The 15,256-nt window shown below is 40.3% G+C and overlaps 1 protein-coding gene across 1 annotated transcript in view; it reads right to left on the bottom strand.

Annotated features, from left to right (window-relative positions):
• Positions 1-14,858, bottom strand: part of LOC137265147 (serine/threonine-protein kinase 32B-like) — a 130,534-nt gene extending 115,676 nt beyond the window's left edge. Inside the window, exon 1 of the mRNA XM_067800466.1 lies at positions 14,361-14,858. Coding sequence (XP_067656567.1) covers positions 14,361-14,412 — 52 coding nt within the window. The 5' untranslated portion in view covers positions 14,413-14,858. The remainder of the gene's footprint in view (positions 1-14,360) is intronic.
• Between the last annotated feature and the right edge of the window lie 398 nt (positions 14,859-15,256).

Raw genomic sequence — 15,256 nt, forward strand, 5'->3', positions numbered from 1 at the left:
GTGCCATTTTACTGAAGACAACTGCTATCATCCTTCTCTCCCTGTCCCGTCACCGCTCCATAAGCTCACCTACCATGCTGGCTATTGATGGGCAATTGGGCTTCCATTGAGCTAAATATTAGCGGTTTTACATCAGTGCACACGAGGATAATGATTGTGCGAAGGGTAGTCCGCACTAATGAAGACGCGTATTGAACGGGTTGTGGGAAATCCAGACATGTTTTTGACGGTTGAGAAGGCCAAGTTATTGCGCCGGTGATGTATGTCTTTGCTATGCTCAGTGAGCGAGAGATCACCGCTTTCTTATGCTACAAGAAATGTCCGCACAATGGGCCATTTAACTCCCTACAAGACTCCAAAATGCCGATCTTGAAATATTGCCAATAACAAGTTAGGTCGACTGTAATCGGAGAGAGTAAAGTCATTAACTGTTCATACAAAATGAATTTTTGTATGCTATCAGCAAATATGTACCATTTGATCGTGTATCTGACGTTAAACTAAAAGGATCGTATGTTCCGCTGCGATATTGCTGGAATATTGTTAAAGCGGTGTAAAACTATGCTCACTCACTTCGGTTTCTGTCAATGTAGATGCGTAGCTACAGAGGCATTCTGTGGACAAATCACAAACAATATCAACTGTTGTTGCATGCAACTTTGGAAGGGATATTATTTATTTATTTATTTATTTATTTATTTATTTATTTATTTATTTATTTATTTATTTATGAACAAAACTAATTCCCATGTTTCAAGTGTATGTTTGATACAGAATGACATATCTGTCTATCTCTGTCAAAATGAGGTGTATTTTTAGTATCAGTGTTAGCGTACCATACCGCAGCATGCTTATCCTCATCAGGTGTTAAGTAAAATATTTCCAACGCCATCCCTTAAAGCACTGTCGATTTCACGTGCTACCAATTGGATAATAACCTTTATGTCTAGGTTCATCATAAAGGTGAGTAAAGAATTTGTGATATGGAAACTTCCATCATCGTGGCTCATGAAAGCCATGGTTCCTATGAAGCAAGCTGTTCAGATCTACTAAAATCTGAATGGGGATTTCTCAGAGGCATCGCCGTGATGTAGAAGACGTAGCGATGAAACCGCTAATCCTGCATCAAAGAAGATTACTAGCTCTTGGGTTCATATGGCTCAATCATCCAGCTATTAGGCTTCGTACTTCAGTCATCGATACCGTTGCCTGACCTAGTCTTCGGGCGTAATTGTCCAGATACAAAATAGATACGGTTCGTTCTCATTGCATCAATGTTTGTGTCTATTTAAATTAGACTAAATGTTTGACTGATATCCTGGCTTGATTTCTCGTATTCAGTGACTAACATGGCATTTATAGTCGGCATCGAATGAAAACAAATAGCTGATATCCTTAAGTCAGTAAAGCATAATTATAGCCTCCGATCCTAACAAACGCAGAACGGTCTGAACACGCTTTCAATGTGTTGACGTAATTCTACGTCAACTTTCATTCGTAACTTAGAAGTATTAAGACAGGCGGTTAACGTACAGTTGTGCGCATTATGTGTCTGTCAGTAGGCCTCGAGTTCATTTGTTCTCTTTCTAGAAACGGTCTAATTACCTATCTGGGTAATACTACGAAAACATGTCGTTTCTTGCAGATATTGTGCACAGCTTAGATCAGACGCCATTTCACCTGGTTTCCATCACATGGCTTGTGATACATGCTGTGTGCCAATATTTATTCAGTAGCTCACAGGGAAAATATTACAGTGTCACTTAGAAGGTAGTGACGTCCCACTGACGTGCGCATTATGTGTCTGTCAGTAGGCCTCGAGTTCACGTATCTTGCCATAACGTAATCTCTCTCACACACACACACACACCACCATACACACAACACCCTCTCACGTATCTTGCCAGAACGTAATCTCTCTCTCACACACACACACACCACCACCACCACACACATTACACACAACACCCTATGACACATATCACCATAACGTAATTTCTCACACACACACACACACACACACACACACACACGCGCCGTCACCACCACACACATTACACACAAATTAACACCCTATTACATATAGTCACACATGCATTACACTCTACACCATACCATACACACACGTCACCATATCGTGATCTCACACACAGCCACCTCACGCACGCGCACGCACGCACGCACACGCACGCACGCACCCACACACAACAACAACCATATCACACCACACGTCGCCCATCTAGAAACACGCCACGCTTTACAAACCACTCAACAACATATTCCATGTCACATAATCCAACACCATATCACATAACATACGCAACCTTATATATGCGCCCTACCACATCCACACGCACCACCACCACAGACAAACACCACACCACAGACAAACTCTACATCACAGACAAACTCTACATCACAGACAAACACCACACCACAAACTCCACACCACAGACAAACTCTACATCTCAGACAAACTCCACACGACCTGACAGAAATAACAAATAAGCCATGCTCTCAACCCACGTAAACACAAAATATTGGAAGAAAACATCTCATTCCTGTGCGTCGACAACGAACCATTTTACAATCAGAGCATTAATCGATGCTGGAGATGAGTTGTCAGCATATCGTGACCAAGTGTATTATCCCAGAAGTAACTCGAGCCAACTGCCATATCCAATAGACAAAGGCAACCACACTCTTGCATTCCTAGGTACCATTTCCTGACGATTCCAGGCTAATAGCCCTGACTACACTGGTGTTTTGTGTGCAGCAGCTTTCTCTAACTTCACTTCTATTCTGTTGACCAGGACTATTGCACTTAACCTAATCCTAACACACAGTTCACCGGGTCAGATATTTTATCTTAACGACTCACAGCAAGATTAGCGGTTTTTCCCCAAAAACAAACACTTTTTGTCGTCAGAATGTACAGTTAACAGTTCACCAATGGCATGTTGGAATGATATAGATCTTGTTCACCTGTACGAATAATTTTAGAATTGCTTTGTGAATTTTCGACACATGCAGTAATTTTCAAAACGTATTATCAGTCTAAATAAAGAATCTGTAAGAATGTACGGATTATACAAGACCAATGTACGGATTATACAAGACCAATGTACGGATTGTACAAGACCAATGTACGGATTATACAATACCAATGAATCGGTTATACGAGACTGTATTCTAAAAGAATTTACAAGAACAATATACTATTCTAGAAAAACATACGAGAAGAATGTACGTATCTTGTACAAGAATCTACAAGAACAATGTACGCATTTCACAACAGTCCACAAGAAAAATGTATCTTTTCTAATATACGTATTCTCCAAGAATCTACAAGAACAATGTACGTATTCTAATGTACGCATTCTACAAGAATCTACAAGAACAATGTACGTATTCTACAAGAATCTACCTTAACAATCTACGTATTCTACAAGAATCTACCAGAACAATGAACGTATTCTACAAGTACAACGTACTTCCCATGAACAAGTGCATGTATCTCCTATGATGCAACTGGACAAAAAAGACCCCTGTCAGTAACATGGATCGTTAAGCAATGTTATGTCATCTTTCATAAGGTATATGCCATCTTTGTCATTTACAAATGTTAATACTTGATACCATGCCATTCGATACCGTATCAATATATTTCATGCTCTATTTTAGTATATCGTGTTTTTGGTATACCTTTTGATGCCGAATATCATTCCATCACTTTATCCAATGACGTGACAGTCTGTGCCGTGTTATGATGTTTTATATAAATGTTTATGTAATTTCATGCAGTGTTATGCATTATGTCCTCCTTCTGCAATGTTATGACATCCTATGTGTCTGAGTGGGCTAGATTGCTTACCTTGTCTACTTGCGATTAGGTGCCTGATTTTGTGTGTTTGAGATTACGTGCCCGAACTCTGACTGTGGGTTCGAATCCCGAATGAGTTTTAACAGAAACCCGCTGTGGGTTCTGTATTTTACTGAGAAAACGTAATCCCTAGTATAATATACGTTGCTTACTATCCATTATGACATTAGATGTATCGTTATGCCATGTTCAGTCATTACATGATAGAATCTGTGATGCTATTCAATGCTATCACATTCAAATTCATTAAATGCGATATTCTACCACATCAAATTTTGACATATTTGTATAGGACATTGTGTCCCGTTTATATGAGGTTATGTCACGTTTACATGAGGTTATAATATCACGTGTATGTGACGTTGTGTCACATTCATGCGAGGTCATGGCACGTGAACGAGAGGTTATAATGTCACGTTAATATAAGGTTTAATGTCACGTTATATGAGGTAACAGTGTCACGTTTACATGAAGTTATGTCACGTCTATGTGGCGTTATGAAGTCATGCCTATATGTCGTCTTAATGTCACATTTATGTTACGTATGTATGTCACGTACATGTGAGATTATAACGTCACGTCTATCTGACGGTTTAAGGTCACGTTTCTGTGAGGCTACCATTACAATGGCGACGTTAGTACAATCAATTCCCGCAGCCAAAAGACATCATTATTATTATCAGGAGTCTTTACAAACCTTTCATTATATTCTCCGTTCAAATAATGTCGAAGGAAATCCATACGTTTCTCTTTCTCTTGTGCTGGTCTTTATTCAGTGTATTGCCGTCGACAGTGCAGTGCATGTTTCCTTCATTCCTTCTATTATTTCAGATTTCCGTATTCCCGCACCAGTTGTGTTATTTATTGCGTGACAATGTGTGTTCTCCTTCTTCAAACTTTCCTCATAACGTTTTTCCTTATCCATCGCCTAATGCTTCTAAACATGGCGCCAAAAATGACATCTCTCTCCTTGTAGGAGCAGACGATCAAACACACTGTGTGTCAGACAGTCAGCTGCAGACAAGACAAGAGCACCTGATTGCAGACGTTTGATGTTATCTCAAGTCCATCCCCTCAGGAAGAACATTTTCATCATGCACACTTCACTGACATCGCCAATGTGAGGTCGTGATGGCGGACTTATCTAAAGCGTCTCATATGCATTCCCCACCTCGTTGAAGTTAGCTGATCAGTCCTCTACACTACACCTTGCGAATGCATCCTAAAACTCAAACAAATTGTGTTCAGTGAAACCTTGTTTGTCTGAAAATTGTATTATCCGTTCTTTTGTTTCGATACTCTGAATACTTCTTTAAGGGCACTACTTGTATTAAAAATGGACGTGTAAACAGGTTATTTCATCAGGAAGCAGTTCCAACCCACAGTACCTTGCAGTCAACATGCCTATCACACAAGGAAATAACGTGGCGTATCTCTTCAACAAATAACATACCTTTGTCATATATATCTTGTTTCAAATGTCGATATATTAATCTTGGGAGAGGTAATTTTAATTATAAACATAGCAAAATGTCAAATACGTCCTTAATTACTCTACTCTGATTTCAAAGAAACATGTCTGTTTAAACAATGATGAAATTCCGGTAACGTGATTTGCACGACAAATAATGACATCATTCGAGTATTGTTTGAGTTAGCCATTCTGGTAAACTAGTCCGGGTAAAATACCTGTTTGGTTGTTTTCGACATCAGTAGACTCTCGATGCAGAACACCTCAGAGATTGCACTTGTTAAAGATCAGTGACACCATGCTTGGAATGGAACACATATTTGGTCTAAGTCACTCAAAATGTTTTCAAGATGACAGTTTGTAAAACATTCCCTCTTTCTTTTCTCTAATACCAGTCAGAATTACAAACCCCAGCTGCTATTGGTTTCTTCATTCAGCCATTGTTGGATGTTTCTGACATTTTATGCACTGTCATATCATTAGAATTTTATGCGAAAACATTCGTTCATTTTCTCAGCGTTATGTCCCTGTGGGTTTTTGAATAGAGTCATTTTATGTTCTTATATTCGACGTTATGCCATTATATGTCATTTTGTGTAAGGTTATATCAGTCCATGACATTTTATGCACTGCTATGCCATTTTTTCGTCTTCGCAATGTACTGCCACTGTGCGTTTTTCAATAATGGGACATTCTGGGTTCTCTTCTAATGGATGTGGTGCTATTCCATGTTATTTTATACACTGTTATTAATGTCACTACAACCATTCGTTCATTTCGCAATGTTCTGTCACAGCGGATCTTGCAAAAATAAGCCATTAAGAGTTCTTCTACTCGAATTTATGCCATTTCATGTCATGTTAGTTAATGTTATATCGCCCTATGTCATGTTTTCCAAATGTATCCAATCACAGTAGCTTGCGTACACTTCAGTGGTTGGGCTAGATTTCCGGAGCTCTCTTAGCGGTAAGATAGTCGTAAGTTTAACATTAACATTAACCTACGACTATCTTAGCAATAAGAGAGCTTCGGAAATCTAGGTTCTGGTTCTCAAAGCGAACATTATCGAACAGACCAGCACATAAATAGCTGAAGTCCAATAAAGGCTTAGTTACCCAGGACTTGATACCGATTTGTAATTCCGGATGAAGGTAATTGTTCGTGGACATTTTATAGAGTAATGAAGTCATTATGAGGTCGGTGTGTAAAGCTCCCTTTCTACTGGATCCCCTCATCGACCCCGATATAAGGCCTCATTCAGCAGCTGGTCAGCCATTAAGAGTATCGGTTATGCACAGGACACGGGACGTCGTTACAAGAAATCATGGTAATTAAATATTTGCAAAATAGAGTATCTTAAACCTGTGTGTTCTGCGTATGAATGTAACACAAACGCACACGCACACATGCATTCACCTGTATGAGTGAGTCACAATACCCTTCATCCTCGAAATCACCAGGATATACGTTCCGATAAGTCTCCACTATACCCTGAATGCATATACGAGTAACGGTACGATAATTTAATTACTTCCCTTGCTGGCTCCCCATTCTCACAGTAGCCAGTCATCTAAGCCACCTTTAACTACCGAGCTTGCCAGTGTCAACAAACATAGCGGTCACAGCTTCGAACGTTTGTTCGCAGTGCGACTCAGATTTGGGGGAAATTATACAGACAAAATGACAGGTCTGAAACTTTAAAAAATATACATGCAAGAGCTCCTACTGCCTTCAGAGAACTTCTGCATGACTTGTGTTGCCAACATTAATCGGTTAGATAATTTAAGGAGCGAAAGAGAGTTGTGATTGGTTCGCTCAACTTCCAAGCGTAGACACCTGATTGGATAAAAAAAACAGCCAAGGGAGGTAATCAAATTTTCGGGATGATGCATCGCAGATGCATCCAGGGTATAGTGGAGACTTATCGGAACGTATACCCTGGAGATATCGAGGACGAATATCCCTATGTACCTGGTTGTGTTACAATCTTTTCGAATGGGTACTGTTTTGTGGCCATAAAGTACCTTTTCAAACAATGGTGTTATTGGAAGAAAGCGTTTGATCGATGAAATCATTTCGAATCTCAGGATGGGAATACTGTTCAAAATCCATTCTTGTGTCAAACAGCATACATGGGCTTCATCCATTGTATCCTTGTGGGAAACTGTCCGACCGACGATCGGCGCTAAAAACAAGGCCACCCTACGCAGGGTCAGAGGTTCGGGGTTCGAATCCAAGATTCAATCTTATCGCGATTCTGGGTTTGTCATGCGTTCCGGATGAAGGGATAGTGTTTCAACTCACTCAAATATACTCAGATTTATACACCTTGTATGATATCATCTGAGAGTAGGGTAGAATATGTCTTTAGTAACCCATACTTGCCAAAAAAGGCGTCTATGCTTGCCCTAAGATGCTACTAACGGAGACGGATCAGGCTAGCTGACTTGGTTGACATATGTCATCGGTTTCCAGTTGCGCAGATCGATACTCATGCTGTTGATCACTGGATTGCTAAAGACTCGATTATTTACAGACCGCAGCCATATAGCTGGAATATTGCTGAGTGCCGTGTAAAACTAAACTCAATCACTTGTATGGCATGTGGAATAGCAGTTACGGTTCTCCCAGGTTTCTCAATAACGAATAGGGTGGTGGTGCAGTGATTGCAGTGTTCATTAGTCACATTGCAGTCGTTTCACGAAATAAGTACAACATGCAAAGCTCATTTCTTGTGCCCCTCAGAAATATCGCTGAAAAGTCCGACTGAGAAGATGCTATTCGCTGTGCAGGGCAGCGTCTGTTAGACATGCGGAAATCAGTGATCATTCGTTTTAATTATACCTTAGGATTGTCAACACGATGTCCGCGACCGTGGGTTGCGCTGTCATGATAACGCCTGTGGCCTTATCATATCTCCATCACCCCGGCCTTCCACAACACATCAAGGTGACATGCCGTGATATAGCTGATGTTGAAAGTTATGTTTATTTAGTTACATGCATAACAAACATGCTGGCCATGAAGACCCTTATAATGGGGGTGGGGTGGTGGGGGTGGGGGGAAGGTGATGTGGCGGCAATGGACAGAATGCCTTTGATCGATGAGACCCTATCATTTGACTGCCCGAAATGAAAACTGACTTGTCCCGGGCGTCGGGCAGCCATGTTCGGGAGCGAACCCGGTATTTGGCGTGATGAGCGCTGTAACCACTAAGCTACCCAGCAGCCGAATTAATTAACAGGCCTAGTGAAAAGAACAAAAGCATTTACGGCACTCTCTATCTTCGGTTGGAAATACTATAGATATGATAGGTACAACAGTGCACGTACTTTAGGCTCCAAATTATATAGAACAAAATAGTTCCATCTGCCAGGAACAAAGCGTTTCAGACTTGAACATGAGTTTGTAAAGACAAATCGGTAGTCAGTATATAAAGTACATATACCATGTCCTTTACATACTCGGGAGTAGTGGGCACATTCTACACAAACTTGGTTGGATTACTGTTTAACGCCGCACTCAGCAGTATTCCAGCTATGAGGAGGCGGTCTGTGAATAATCGACTTTGGACCAGACAATGCAGTGAATACCACTATGAGCATCGACTTCCGCAATTTGGTATGAGTGAGTGAGTGAGTGAGTTTAGGTTTAGGCCGCACTCACGAATATTCAAGCAATATGACGGCAGTCAGTAAACTAATCAGAACCAGACGATCCAGTGATCAACACTATGAGCACAGTTCTACGCAGTTAGAGCACGATGACATGTGTCAACCACAACAAAGATCAAGCCTCATATTAAACAACATTTATCCTTCACTTGCTTACTTACTTGAGTTTGTAAAAGGAACGAACGTGAACACCTTTACAATATTCCAGATATATGACAGTGGCTTGAAAGACAATCCGATGATTGATATCATGAGCACACACGCCATCATGGTCGAATGACGTATACTCAACCAAATCACGAGGACGAGAACAGGGCGTATTTGGTCGCCTCTAAAGGTTGGCGTGGAACGATCCTGTCTCCGCGCTGCTGTTTAAACTACCTGAGTGGACAACAAATAGGTGTCTTTGACAGAACAGACATAACGTAATATGTTTAATCAAGACGGTTCCCAGTCGACACTTAGTAATGTCAGCTCGATTCGAACAAAGACCCGCACATGCGTAGAACTGTACAAAAGACACAGCAACGCCGTCTGTAAATAGTGCATACAACGCTATCCCCAATATTCCATTAAACATTCACATTGATTATTCCTGCTGAGAGAAGCACGTGGATAATCGCCAAGCGACGAACAGAACGATTCCATCGCCCCAATGCTTGAGACTATTTGCAACAGTGAGTGTGAAACACAAGAGTAAGTGAGTATGAGCTAACGCAAGCCTATTGAGGGTGAAGGACAAACATGGTGGACTCGATCACTCTATGCCGCTAATTTCACAATAAATTCGTGTATTGCAGGTATAGGAATACCCTTTTTCATTTGAGAAGCTGTAGCACGAAAGCGGAATATCTAGCGATTACGGGAAGGTTATGTTTTTTCGCCGATCGGGTGTTTTAAGTGAAATACGTCTACTAGTATTTCTTCTCCGAGAGGCGATGATTTCCGTAGGCAGCTTATTGGCGTACAAATGAAAAAGTTGTGTTTTCCCGAGGTCCATGCAAAGTTACTCGGTACGTAGCCAACCGATTTTGATAATTTTGGATTTATTCGAAAGGGCGTTTATCTGGCTTAATTCAGTAAGAATTGCGGCTGTGTATTCCAAAATTTCCCACCCGGAATCCCCCCATAATCGAGAATGGGGTGTTGGACAACTTTATGCGCGTTACATCCCTTTCCTTCTTTATATGTATATGGATATCAGCGTAGGCTTGTCGGACCCAGGATGTTTTATTTTCAGCAATACATGCCCCTGTGGTGGCGGGGGACACCAGATATGGACTTCACGCATTGTGTGGGCATCGAGCCCGGATCTTTAGCATTTAACCACAATTCTTCCCCATATAGCTCCCATATTTGATCAGAAAGGCTACACGTGAATTACAAAGACAGAAATAACGAACAAAAGAGAGATCTATTCGGATGTCCATTACAGAAATATACATGTTGATCCTGGGGCAAAACAATTTATTGGTAGCTTTGTCGGTTCTCATAAGGAAAATGTGTAATATATTATGCACGGAAACCCAGTACGGGCTATTTTTAGGCATACTAATTAAATTATACATGTCAAACTGCATAATGCGATCATCCAGAAATGGCTGAACAAAATTTTTACAATGACATTTTCAACGTGGCTACGACAATGGACGTTATTAAAATCTTATCTGAATTATGTTACCACTGTTAAAGACGCCTCAGCTGGGGTCAGTAATGGTGATCAATTTCACAAGCCGAGCCCTTGTAGAGGTGATTTCGGGGCGTCAGGGTAGCCCTATGTGTAAAGCGTTGGTTTCCCATACCAAAGATCCCAGTTCGATTCCTTGCACAGGTATAGAGTGTGCTGAAGAGATAACCGCGATCCTTTACTTGTCCAATAAAGCAGATGAGAGACCCGCTACCCTTAACTTGTCCAATAAAGAAGAGAGACCCGCTAACCTTTACTTGTCCAATAAAGAAAGGAGACCTGCTACACTTTGCTTGTCCAATAAGAGGAGGGGAGATCAGCTACCTTTTGTTTGTTCAGTAGAGCAGAGGAGAAACATGTGACCTTTTGCTTGTCCAATAAAGCAGAAGAGAGATCATCTACCCTTTGTTTGTCCAGTAAGACACTTACGTTTTATACCACTCAACGCATATATCACCATTGTCACTATCCAAACAATTGAAAACCTGAAGCAACTATTTCATCAACCGCCGTTTGCGAATCCCCGATTATCTAGAGTTTTATTTTGTGAAACCAACTTCCTTCGTAAACAGGATATAATAAACTAGAGACACCTCGTCCTCCAGGATCTTTGGCATCATGACGAAACTGGAATATGACATATGTCAAACATGTCAGCGTCCCTGACCAACGGATCCGGTCAGTCGTCTCTTATGACAAGTATGGGTTACTGAAGACCAGTTACAACCCCGATCATTAGGTTTTGTTTGTGTGATGTTTAACGTTGCATTCAACATTGTTTCGCAGCAATGGCGGCGGTGGATCTGTAGGTTCCGAGGACAAACGAACCCACTAACATATACACGTACGATTCGCTTCTGTCATGTTTAAAGTAATTTAAATTTTTCATATTGTTACAGTTCTATTTCTGATACCTGTAATGCGGAGCAGAACTCCATTTACACGTAGATTTACATTAATGAGTTTCAACTCATATAATCACTTATCGGCTAGTCTTGCAATCTATCCAGTTTTGAGCTGTATTCATTGGCATTCCATAATACAGTGGAAATATTCTTCATGTAGTATCAGCACTCAGCAAGTTATGAGAAACGCAAATGTTTTTAGCATGTCCTGTGACTGTAGTTGCTTCATCGCGAAACGGGAAACAAAGTTTTCCGGAAAGTGTGTCGGGGCAACAGATGGTCGCATCGCTGTATATGTATATGCTGCACATATAATATTCTAGATATAGAGCAGCGGCCTTTATGTACGTGAATAGATAACAGATACAGTGACAGTGACAGATAATCCGGGCCAGACTAACCAGTGATAGATAATATGGACCAGACAAACCAATGATAGACAATCTGGGCCAGACAAACCAATGACAGATAATCTGGACCAGATAAACCAGTAACAGATAATCTGGACCAGACACACCAGTGATACACAATTTGGACCATACAAAGCAACGATAGATCATCCAGACCACACAAACAAGTGATTCATAATTCGAACCATACAAACAAACGTGTCATAATCCGGACCAGACAAGGCAACGATTGAAGCGGAAGCAGAAATTATCAAATCTGATTAACAATTATGAATATGTACGAAGAATTTTCTAAAATGATTTTGACACCTGGATGCACCATGTTAAATCTTTTTTTAGACAAGTGTGGCTTGTCTTTTGTATTCTATAACCCTGTCAGCGTACCATGCCAATGGCTACTTTCACAAGTGGAGACCACCTCCAGCAAAGCTGGAAGGCTGATACTGAAAATAGCTCCAAGGGATCTTTCTATAAACAATTTGAACACACTCTAACTTTTGAAAACTCCCCTCCCTTCCCAGCTTATATTTACTTTCCTGTTCTGAAAAACAGAACATGTAATCACAATCTCCTGGTAGAAACTGGTTGCTGGCATGGTATTACTAGAAAAAAAAGAACATGTAATCACAATCTCCTGGCAGAAACTGGTTGCCGGCATGGTATTGCTAGAAAAAACAGAACGTGTAAACTTTGCAATTCATCAGCAATAGGCCCATTACACTCAAATATTCACCAACTCGACATACGTACTTCCCCAATCTATCAACATTGAAGAAAATATTCAATAGCAAAAATTTTAAAAAAATAAGGAGCTTTCCAAATATGTGCTGGTATTAGCTCCATATGTCGGCAAAAATGGTTAAATATCAATTTACTCATTCTATAGACAACAAATCATTAATTGGTTTCTAATTCATGACATTACTGTGTTTCATCATAGACTGTTCTACCTGCCATTTGTCATGTGTGTTTACTTGTATTTAAATGAATGGTATCTGAATTGATAATCTGGACCACACAAACCAGTGATTGATAATCCGGACCAGACAAAGCAGGGAGCTGATCATCCGAACCAGACAAAGCTATGATTGAAAATCCAAATCACCGAATCTGGACACTCGCTTTGTTCTGTCGCTTTCACGACAGCTACAATTTGCTGAGGCCTTTCAAAAGGCAGGACGAAAACTTACAATTTTTTTGTTATTATCAAGATAATCATATTCACCCTGTTTATGCATAAACAGAGCTACAGACCAAAAACGACATGCTTATTTCCCAGTTATATTTACTGATAAAGTTTGAATAAAGTAAGACTACATTCTCCATTGCCAGGAGTCCATCACCTCATTACGGCCTTTTTCTATGTGTATGTAGTTAGTTTTAAAAACTACTCATTTTCAGATACCAAGCGGTCAGTCTGTCAGTGTGCAGTGAGTTAGTGAGTATGGTGTTTTAGCAATATTACAGAAATGTCACGGCGGAGACACCAGAAATGGGCTTCACACATGGTACCCATGTAGGGGAATCAAACCCGGGCCTTCTGTGTGACGAGTGAACGCTTTAACCACTAGGCTACCCTCTGTTAGTGTGTAATGTCATGGAAGGCCCTCTTGAGTTCCCAAATAAATATTGAATGTTATTGCATAATGTGACACTCTTTCATTCCATGCTTCCCGGGGATTACACTAAATGTTCTTTAACGCTTGCTAAAATGACGAAAGGAATATGAGACTATTGACAACTGTTCCACTGACCACATAACAGTTGGTACGTCCAGACTACAAGTTTGAATGTCGTACTACTGTCCACGGGGGTACTATAAATATGACACACCTTTAGAAAGAGCGTCACTAAATGTTAGTTGAAAACACTTGTTCAATCAGTGTTAAGATAACACAGCCTTTGAATATAAATCACAATAATACACTATTTTCACACTGAAATGACTATCGGTATATAGCCACTTCCATGAATGTGTATAATTTTAAAACAAACAGTGGTCTGTACGCAAACAGATTTGCAATGACAAGATACTTCCCGTTCACATGACAAGGTTTTCAATAAAACGAAACCGTTGACAATGACAAGTTGTGTTTTTTTTAGTTTAAATGACAAGATCTTACCAATAAATGAATTGCAGAGAAAAGCCATATTTCGTATAAATGACAGTGTCTTCAATGGAAGGTCATTTTTTCATGGCAATGAATGACGGGGGAAATTGTTTATGTTCAAACGACAAGAAATTTCGAATACACAAAAAGACACTAATTATTAGTAAGATTCAAAACAGACGAGGTCACAAGTACAGGTGATTGTCAATTAATTCTTACCTTCTCCATTCGCGTCGAAAGATTCCTTCCGCGCCGAATGCCCCGTTCCCATTGTACAGCCAATTTTGCTGAGATTTCAGTGGACCACCATCAACCTCGGTGGTCTAAGCTTGAAAGAAAAGTCACGATGTGCAGTGACAATAAAGTTACTGTGCGCTAGTCCGAGCGTTCACAACGTAAATGTCATCCGTGTACGTTAGTCCAGTGCTGTATTCAGCATTGACATACATCCGATGTGTTTACTGCCATTCCATTCAGTGAGAGCTGTCTTTTCCGTGCCGACTGACACAGCATTGATCCTTTCACTTTACAGTTTTTCAACAGAATAAATCAATGCAGCTTTACCAACTCCTGTGTCGGACAGCCTCAAGCTATAAACGAATCTCCTTGAATTTTTCTCGCAAGAAATTCTATTCAAGTGAATGAAAATAGTTTTTCTCACTATCGACAATTCACACAGGCGTGTGTCTCCTGCATGTGTTGCTTTAGCGTTTGGCCGAATATAAACATCACGTGATCTCATAAATATTTACATTTTGTACGGTACGGGTCACCTAGTCATATGACTTATCACGTGATTTTCGAATCGATACTATTTGCCTCAAACAAAGTTATCTCTGTAACATACGCCAGTCGACTTTCAGAATAATTGCTTTATTTACGAGGATTCTGGATGAATTATTCAAACGTGTATGTGAAGTGAGAAACTTGAAACTACAAAATCACCGATAACGATTGAAAGCGAAGTATGGATGTGAACGTGGAAGGTAAGTTATGTTGGTGTCACACGTACAGGTAAGGCGACAAATAATGGTATTACTGATGTTCAGGTTATAAACAAGAAAGTCTTGCAGCAAACCTTTGATTCATATTTGGGGAAATACGATGAGATCTGA

The sequence above is a fragment of the Haliotis asinina genome, chromosome 15, assembly GCF_037392515.1.
Source record: "Haliotis asinina isolate JCU_RB_2024 chromosome 15, JCU_Hal_asi_v2, whole genome shotgun sequence".
Taxonomy (NCBI): domain Eukaryota; kingdom Metazoa; phylum Mollusca; class Gastropoda; order Lepetellida; family Haliotidae; genus Haliotis; species Haliotis asinina.